The sequence below is a fragment of the Momordica charantia genome (genome assembly GCF_013281855.1).
Source record: "Momordica charantia cultivar OHB3-1 chromosome 8 unlocalized genomic scaffold, Mcharantia_2.0 BLBB01000008.1, whole genome shotgun sequence".
NCBI classification, from domain to species: domain Eukaryota; kingdom Viridiplantae; phylum Streptophyta; class Magnoliopsida; order Cucurbitales; family Cucurbitaceae; genus Momordica; species Momordica charantia.
The window spans coordinates 7,563,327-7,572,955 of record NW_028275166.1 but is presented as its reverse complement, the minus strand read 5'-3'; the positions used below and the strand labels follow the sequence as shown (position 1 = coordinate 7,572,955).

The following is a 9,629-nucleotide window of genomic DNA, read 5'->3' as shown; positions in this document are numbered from 1 at the left end:
CCCAAACAAAAACTGTTTTTTTTTTCGAATTCTATACTAAATGTTTGTTGTATATGTCTTAAAAGTATACAAATCCTGTCTATAATTTAAAATTCGAAAATGACATTCGAAAGTATTAAGATTAAAATAGAATAGGCATAAAACTTTAGTATATAGAATAAAATTTAAACCTAATAAAAATAATGTACAGCTTTTGTTGGGTGGAAACCATGGAACTTAATTAAATAAACATTAGAATGTTTAAGTGTTGTTTTGTGTTGGAATAATCTTTTTCTTTCAAATGTGTTGTATAATAAATTCTTGTGCACTTATTTTTATTAAGGATAGTTAATTTTTATCATCATTTTTTGCATTAAAATATTCATATGGTTTTTTTAATACCATTCAATTAAGGAAATCACCTTGATTATTCTTCTTGATGAATATTGTATGAAATTGAACAATATAAAAAGAGTTGCACATCGGATCCTCTTTGATATATCAAAGTGAAAGTTAGTGAAATATAATTGAATATAATCCCTTCTCAACAAGGTAAATAGAGAAGAAAAATAGTTTGGCGGATATATTGCATGTTTGAGACGCTTCAAGAATATGATTATGATGTTTTTAACCGTCATTGCATTCGCGAATTTTTATTTTCCATTTTTCGTGACATTTATAAAACGTCGTACCAACATCGTGCCTCCAATATATTTTTTTTCAATCTATTTTCACTATTCATAAAATAGATATGTGAAGAACGTTTAAAAGAGAGGCTAAGTAAAAGCACCCTAATTAAGTAAAATGACGATAGAAATATCGTAATTACGAAAGGTACGAGGTTGCATCTTCCCAAAGACGACCTCTCGAAATTCAATTACCTTACTAATTAACTCGATAAAAGTAGAATTTGTCCAAATTTAAGCTGATATGTGATTCTTACATATATTAACAAAAGCTATATCCTCGTTAGGATAAGAATGTTGTCACTTTAATTTCAAAAGTTAGTAGCTTATATCTCAAACTCATTTTCAAAATTATATCTTTATTATGATTCTTCTATCAAATAACTCTTTCTCATTCTATAATTAGGCGAATTTCACTTTCATTAGACAATCCATAATAATAATAGTAGTTCTTCACATCCTATGAAAACTGTTTTCATAAAATTGTGTACTTATTTTCTCCCTCCTCCCTAACTTTACTAATTTAAGCGTGAAAATTATTGTTTTAACCATTGAGCATGTGAATAAAGTATCATTTTAATTAGTACTGAAATTTTTTTGATGAAACCAAAAAACAAAGTCACAAAGACTTAGGTTCAAAATGTTCCCTAACATAATATTCTCGATATACGATATAAGCCAAATCTTAATGAACCCGGCCTTGATCTAAATAAATAATGTTCAAAAGTTTTAGTATCAGATAAATCTCGTATAGAATGAAAATAAGGCATTTATATAGCTTCCTAGAAGCTTCAAATTTAAGTTCGTTTTGTTGGCTTTTCTTGACCCTAGTTGAAAATAGATATAATCTAATTATATTGTCAAATTTTTTTTTATTAACAGAACATTTCAGATTATAATCATAAAAAGGTTTGATCTTTTGTAGATGGGTCCATATGGGCAGTGCCTGTGTGTTTCCATTATAGAAAGCATACCATAAAATTATAATTGCATCTAAAACTTGCATTTGAAGCTACACTAATTTTTACCTATATTCTAAACTCACAAACTAAGAACAAATAATTACATAAATTTTAATTTTTTTTAATCAAACAGGAATATGAATCCTAAATTCACTGATCATCTAACTTAAGTTACAATAATTTCTAATTATTAGAAAAACAATTTCTTGGGTAGTATGAATCTAGACGTCTCACCTTTAAATATATTATCCAAAGTTCGGTTAATTTCAGAAATTAACTGCGGTTGGTGGGTGTACGATGGTATGCAAATTCTCCACTATTCTTAAATTTTAAATTTGCAAGTGCATGCATATTGCCTTCACTTTTGTTGGTTGAATTGTGTTCAAACAAATCTCTTATTCTTCATTTTCTTCTCTCTGTTTCTATGTGATCCAAATCACAATATTTAAGTATTTTATAGTAATAAAAACAAAATCAAGGAAAAAAGTATAGTTAAAGTGGAATGTGGAAAAAAAAAAGAGTTGTTTGGGGTGTATTTTTGGAACACGTTTCTAAAATATTATTTCTAATAAAAATGAATCAAGTTAATATTTGTTTGGCCGACTTGAACATAACTCGTTAAATGTATATTCTCGACTAATTCGAATCCCCACTAAAAATGTTATTCAGCTTTAGAAAAAGTTAAAAGATTGTGCTTGAGAAGAACCAGATATAAGAATTTTTTGAAAAATCAGTAAATTAATAGTTACTCAATATTTTAGTTGGTGGGATTATTTAAAATCAGAAGAAAAATAAAAATCTATACATATTATTTTACAATTTTTATCCCTTTTTTAGTTCAATAACATATGCTCTTTTGGTTAGGTTGGATTTTCAAAAGGAGAATATACATTTATTTTAACTACTACTAAACTATATTCTAGTTACCCTAACATTTCGATTTTTTTTTTAATACAATATGTGAGATTGAATGATTCGAACTATTTTTCGGTTCAGACATAGGTGCCTTAATCCACTAAACCATGCTCAGTTGAACTAACATTTTGATACTAAAATGATTATAACATCTCCAAATGCCAACATAATTAACGTCATAAAATTAAATTAAAATTAAAATTAAAAAAATAAAAACATATTAAGGAAGCTAGAAATATTGGTAGTATGATGAAAATTTTATTTCCCTTTTTTTAACGATAAAAATGTTTTTCCTTGTGAACGTATCTTGCTCAATTCAATTTTAACAAGGCTCGTTATCACACAATCAAGTCCTAAAATTTTCTGATGATTTCATACACAGAAAATGTTTTAATTAATAGACTTCACATTAATGTCAGTAAACTCAGATATGATCTAATAAACAACCATCCATTATCAGCTAATGTTAGGTTAAAAACTTAAACCCAAATACAACAGTAATAAGGAGTTAATTATTGTTGTGCCAAAACCCTAAAAAGCTCAGCTAACTAGCAAGGCAGAATGTAGGCATGATCGTATAGGCAAGCTGATCTAGCTTTTTTCTTTTTCTTTTTTTTCTTTTTTTCCGTCCTTTTTTGCATTGTTCTGTGCTTCTGAGTTTCATCCGTCTGTTCTATTTTCCAACAAATGAAACCAGCACCCAAGGATCTGCCCTTCCTTCTATGGCTGAAGTTTTGAGCTAAAATCTGTTAGTTTACATCATTGGTAGTTCTTTGAGGTAACTGCATGCTTACTGTATCTTCGCTTGGGAGACTATATCCCGATGTCTTACTCGGCTCGTTGCTCAGTCGTAGACTTTCTGATGTTGTTAGTGCTAGGAGATATGTGATCTCCTTGGTCTTTCTGAAAACCAGGTAAGCAATTCCAGCTAAATATAATGCCATGCCTGAGAATCCAAGTATCCCTATGAAGACGACTGCTGCGAGTTGGAGATCATTGTGGAGAAGCACGTGGATGAAACGGGTCATAAGGTAGTATATGTTTATAGCCATGATGAGGAAACCGATAATCCATGTCAGTACCGTAATCTGCATTTCGAAAAATAAATGACGAAAATTAATGGTATGATCAGAAACTATGATGTTCAGCTTGGTGTTGTCCAAATGTGAGAACCATTTTGCCATACATTCATTTGTTCATCCTTAAAGAAAAAGTAAGAGAGCATTCAAGCAGAATATATATTGTAGCCTTTCCTTGGTTATAAAGATTCGTTCATGCAATTAGTATGGTGTAAATGTTACATTGATTGTTAATGTGAAGTTTAAAATTAACATTCATTTTTGGTCATTATTTGAGGAAAAATTACAAACCATTCTGAAAAGCTTTCAAATTCATGTCTAATGACCTAACCAGAAGATAGCTAATGGTTAATGGTTAAAGTATTAGTAACTTTTTTTTATGGGTCAAAGATAAAAAATCAAGCACCATTTGGTAAGAACTACTTTAGTGGATAATTCATGGTGTTATCTTTTTCATGATGTTAACGAAAGATAGGAAGTACCATTTCCAATCCAAATTATTTGTTCTAATTATATAACCAAAAAAACAGTTGAAATTACCACGGTAGAGTTAACATGTGGTCCCATCTTGGTCTTGCTGCTTGTAAACTTCAGAAGGGGAACGAGAGCGAAAGGGAGTTCAAATGACAAAATCATCTGCCAAAAAAGATGGCAAGGAGTCAAAAATGTTTTTCGCTTCAATTTTCAGCAACAATAGAACCACACAACAATTGAACCACGCCAAGAAACTTGGGGGGCCTCAGTGAAATCTGTGAAAAATTAATTGCTCTCAAAGTGATTTATGGAACACTTCAACATTTGGGCAGTATCCAAGCAGACATATAGAAGCAGTGCAACATCATCGAATCCTAGGCATATGGAATAAGAAATCTATTGCAATGTTTAGTGTTTTCCAATCGCAACCACTTCGATCTCAAGAAGATGTGTGTTTTGAAGTGAATTTACTAACATTTTTCTTTTAAACGTGCATAAAACAGAGACAGAAGTATTGTCGATGCATATGCTGACTGGCAGTTAAAACTCAATCGCATTCATGGGGGGGTATATATCTTACCGACGCAATAATGATCAACTTCCCAGCCCCAGAAGACCCACCAATGATAGCAACAATCAAACTTGGAACAATTGCTAAGCTTCGGGTTAAAAAGTTTCTGATCCATGGCCTCAGTTTCAAATCAAGAAACCCCTACAAAAAAAAAAAAAAAAAAAAAAAAAAAAAGGTGATATAAACAAGAATATGTCAGGAAAAAAAAAGGAAGATTTAAAGAAACACTGAGTATCACACAGTTATTTGAAATCAAGCATTATGAAATACCCATAATTAGGTCCTGTTTAAAGGCAGAGAGACAAATTACCTTCTAACATTTTATATATAATCTTTCAATTCTAAACATTTGGAGAACTTTGCAATCTTAATTTTTATATATAATTTTTTTAATCTAAGACAAATTTGGGGGCAATTTCTCTCTCCCTTCTTCTTCACTCCATGCTGTCATGTTTATGATCATGAATATCGAGAAAATTTGAAAACCATGGCATGGCTATTTCTGATTTACTCTATACCAATAATATAAATGGAATGAGTACAAGAATCCAGAAACTCTAAAAGAAGCAGCTAGCACGAAAAGTGGAGCAGAGCAGCGCATTATACCTGCATAACATACTGTCCTGCATAGGTTCCTGTTATGGTAGAGCTCTGACCAGATGCTAACAAAGCAATGGCAAAAAGTTTTGAACTCCATTTACCCAATACATTCTGAAAAAAGTATAGAAGACCTCTGTATGAAACCGGCGCACCATTGGTGGGGAACCAAATCCCATGAGGTAAACAACAAGGTTATAGGCAAAAGTTGCTAGATCACACATACTCTCAACAAAAATGAGGCTTTATTCAAGTCCAAGTCACTGCAGCTCATTTGGTCCTCCTTATTTAGATTCGGGGCATTGCAAACTGCACCACTAACAGAAATGACCGACACATTAATGAGGAAGGCCACCATAAGAGCAAACCCACTCTCTATCATATAAAACCTGCAAGCTTCCTGTGAAGAAAATTTGCAAATGTTAGCAAGGTGGAATGTAGAATTAAAATCTGAACAATAAAGCAACAACCAAAGCATCATACTTCTGTGAAGCTATAAGATAGTTACATGTTAAGTACAAATTTAAATAGATTTTAAACTCATTTGAAAATTTTTAAGTAAAAATGAGCATACATATTATACTGATGAAGATGAAACATCACCTTGATACCATTAACAGATCGGGGTATTTTCCTAGAGAGCACCAGTGCGGAGTGAAGAAAGAGATTATGTCTGCAGACAAGTAGTTAGACTTAGAACATTGAGAATGAAGGCTATGAATGTTATTAAATGATATAACAGAGACATACGGCATAACCATAGCACCAAGAAGTGAAATTGCAAGACCAGTAGCACCACTTCCTTTTAATTGAGGGACAAATAGCCCATAAAGAATTTCTCCGGCATCTGGTTTTGCATAGCCCAGCTCCAGGAAGAAGCAAATTGCAATTGTCAATACAAGAATTGCAATCAAGAATTCAAGCTTTCTAATCTGCATGGTGGACATAAACCCAGTCAAGGTGAGCATTTAAAGTAGCTAAAGTTTAGTTATCTAAAATTATGCTACCTCCTTGACAATTCCCAATGTAAATATTGTGCAAGGCTTAGAATCTCAATTTCTTAAAGATAAGTAAAATCCGGAAAAAAGTAAATTTCAATATACCCCATATTGTTGCAGCGCAAGAAGGAGTAGAGTACTAAGCCCTGTCAGCAGAACACCACACCAAACTGGAATGCTGAAGAGCATATTCAATGCAAAAGCTGTTCCTATAACTGGAAACAGAAAGGAGGAGATGTAAGAATAACTTCAACTACCTACAACAAATAACAATTATATACCAATGAATGTCATGTAGCATATACAGAGCACAACACCCCATAGCAAATCTAAACGTGAATCTTCATTGGTAGCATACTTTTAATTCCATACATGCTTTTTGGTTTGGCTTGTACACTTGACCATGTCAATGTGAATCACATCGCAATTGGTTGGACACCTAATCAGCTTTTACAGCATATGATGAGTAGTTCTAATATTTCCCTTCTCCTCCACCTTGATGCTAACGATACTAGCACTAACAAAGCATTTGTATCGGCTACAAATATCAATCTCCACTCAACCTTTTTAATTGGCTGGCGGGTACGGATCTCAATAACTTCATTTTAAATTAAATATCCAAAACAAGTACACAAAATGCAAAAGACTAAGCATGCAACAATTGTACTTATTTCTCCAACGACCAAGAGTATCTTTCACTCAACTTTTAGCTTTCTCATGAAGAGGATCACTTTACCTTCAGGAATATCACATGCAACTATTGCAATTTCAGCAAGAACCCATAGGATGAAATTTTGTACCCTGGGGTATTCAGCTTTGCAGTGCTCTGCTAAATGTTTTCCTACACTTACGAAAAAAAACAAGAAGAAAAAAGATGTCTAAAAACTCTTGAAACTAGAGAAATATCACAAATTAGAGAAAAGGAAAAGGAAAAACCTATGCATAAGTTATTTACCTGTGACAACCCCTAGATTGGCTGCTAAGGATTGAATGATCAGGGCAGCACAGGAAGCTACTAATATGATCCAAAGCAACTGTGCCAAGAGAAGAGGTGTTAGTTGTCAGGCCCATTAGCAATATAACTATCATGTGAAATTTGAATGGTGAAGCAGGACTTTCCAGCTTCCACAAGGGAAAAAAAATAGGAACCAATTCTTTTTTAGTACAACAAATGTGAGGGTACGAGGATTTGAACCTCCAACCTCAAGTGAAGGAATATATACCATTTACCACAAGGAATGCGTTATGTAAATCACAAATTACTTAATAAACTGATCCATACAGATGGATGTGTGGGGGACATAAAATTGAAAGATGATACCAAATTGTGGCCTGTGACCACAATATGATGTGTTGGTGGATAAAGGTAAAGCAACCACTTACGTACCCCATACTTGTACTGTGCTCCAGATTGTAGATCAGTTTCAACTGAGAGTAACCATACCAAGTCTTCAGAATCCCATTCATAATGATAATGGAATAAAGAGAAACTAGAAAACTGAAAATATTGTAAAAGAGAGAAACTACAAATCTTTTTTTTGGCAGCGAAACTACAAATCTTACAATTCCCAGGATCAATATAGGCAATAGAAACAAGAAACCCCGGTCCCATGTACGCAAAAAGGTTCTTCCAGCTTTTCTTCTGCACATAACACGCAATAGTAGCTCTCAATTGAAAATTCCTTCAGCACTTTTCATAGCGAATACTTCAGATCTTACTAGTTACCAAGGACGGAGCGAATGAAAAAATGAGAACTTTCCTCCCTCGTTTATCTTACATTAAAACAAAAATTTCATTACAACGTTAAGATTTTAACATGTTCTCTCTAATTTTCCCTTCCTACGAAGATTTCTGGCTCCACCCTACAAGTTACTTAAAGTATCTTCGTATTCAAAGCGCCACAAATGATTAATCATCCAATAAATTGCAAACATGAAACGATTGATAATCAGAAAAATAAAAATTTATCCTCACGTCTGGAACAACAATCTGATCAGTTTCCGAGTTCTCGATCAACGGCGCGTGCGAAAAGCTCTCATCTCCGGCCCTTGCAAGGAATTGTGGCTGCCCAGAACTAGGCCCTCCAGCAGCCATTTTATTGTGCCTGTTCCTTTCCCCCTCTTTCCGAACGAAATGGAACCCGAAGTTAACTGAACCGAAAAAGAAAGCTCAGATTATACAATACACAGAAACACAGAAACCATTAACCACCCCCCATTACAGAAGATCAAAGCATAATCTAGTCAAACAAGAAATTAAATACGGTAGGAGTGGAGTCATTCAGAAGTTAAAAAAAAAAAAAAAAAAAAAAAAAAAAAAAAAAAGTGATCCTCTGTTCCATCATTCGCCAGCTGAAAGACTCAGGTACCGAAGGAAGCAAGAACAGAGAAAGGGGGAGGGGAAAACCAAAACAGATCTCAGTATGCTAAATTTTCTGTGATGATTTAGAGAGAATCAGGGCAAGTGATCCGGAAATGAAAATGGAAAATGGAAAATGGAAATTGGGAATTGGGAATTGGAAATTGGAAGAATTGGTTTGAAGAACGAACCTTAATCGAGGATATGGAGAGGCGAGTGTTGATGGTTGGTTCGACAAGCTGGTGGTCAGCGCTCCGGCTTTGCTTACTCTTTCAGACTTCTCTGTGGCTTTATATAATCCTCCATCTCCATTCCTTCCTTCCCCTTTCTCTCTCCTCTGTACACCTCCCACCATCTCTCTCCTCAGAGAAAAACTTTTAGATAATTACAAATTTTCATCTTATTCTTTCGGTATTGGGTCTATTTTTTACTATATGCTCCAAAAAAATTCAATCATCTATGGTATAACATGTGTTAGAGCGTAGAAAATCAACCTCACCGCATGGAGAAAGGTGAGGGTCGGAAGGATAAGGTCTTAACTGAGAACCATTTTTAGAGGAATCGACCTTCTATACTTAAAAGTGCAAATGTTGTAATAATACTCTCCGACAATAATGTAGGTATAACCCACATTCGACCGTAGGTACCCGACAACCGAACATTTGGAACGACACCAATAAACGAATGGCCGATCAGATCATCAAGGGTCTCACTTCCGTATAAGGTAATGCATTCTATCTAGGACTTCATATCAAAGTAGAGTTTAAACTGACTTGAGCATCGAAAGTGTTTGCAAAGTCGTCCATTCAAGTTCCTCTAGCTATTATTGATCAAAGTTTGACCCTATTTTTTTAAGAATTACACATGTCAGTGAAATAAATAAATAATATCATGAGAGTAGAATTTGTATTTGGGACTAATAGTTATATTGGATTTAGGGTTAAATAACTTAATTCAAAGGTGAAGTGTTAGAATTCGTCTCATATGGTATTATTTGATTGCCAACCTA

General features: G+C 33.6%; 1 protein-coding gene across 3 annotated transcripts; it reads right to left on the bottom strand.

Moving 5' to 3' along the window:
- Positions 1-2,973: 2,973 nt before the first annotated feature.
- LOC111020946 (metal transporter Nramp1) lies at positions 2,974-9,016 on the bottom strand. Of its 3 annotated transcripts, none has more exons than XM_088127715.1 (14): positions 8,812-9,016; positions 8,237-8,412; positions 7,825-7,903; positions 7,645-7,689; positions 7,217-7,295; positions 6,998-7,107; positions 6,367-6,476; positions 6,014-6,195; positions 5,867-5,936; positions 5,490-5,663; positions 5,273-5,377; positions 4,676-4,807; positions 4,162-4,257; positions 2,974-3,630 (listed from the first exon to the last, which is right to left on the bottom strand). In XM_088127715.1, the coding sequence occupies exons 2-14, from the start codon at positions 8,354-8,356 to the stop codon at positions 3,292-3,294; spliced, it is 1,641 nt and encodes a 546-aa protein (XP_087983841.1). In that variant the 5' UTR covers positions 8,357-8,412; positions 8,812-9,016; the 3' UTR covers positions 2,974-3,291. The 3 variants fall into 3 exon arrangements, with proteins under 3 accessions (XP_087983841.1, XP_087983842.1, XP_087983843.1); XM_088127716.1 differs by having other exon boundaries at positions 6,998-7,102; positions 7,649-7,689; positions 8,812-9,013; XM_088127717.1 differs by lacking the exons at positions 7,645-7,689; positions 7,825-7,903 and having other exon boundaries at positions 6,998-7,102; positions 8,812-9,014.
- Positions 9,017-9,629: the final 613 nt, after the last annotated feature.

Coding starts and splice junctions, on each gene's coding strand:
- LOC111020946 (XM_088127715.1), bottom strand. CDS start 8,356: ATGGCTGCTGGAGGGCCTAGTTCTGGGCAGCCACAATTCCTTGCAAGG. Junction 7,296..7,644: donor ACAGTACAAGTATGGGGTAC/GTAAGTGGTTGC, acceptor CTCTTGGCACAG/TTGCTTTGGATCATATTAGT. Junction 4,808..5,272: donor CAGGACAGTATGTTATGCAG/GTATAATGCGCT, acceptor TTTTTTTTGTAG/GGGTTTCTTGATTTGAAACT.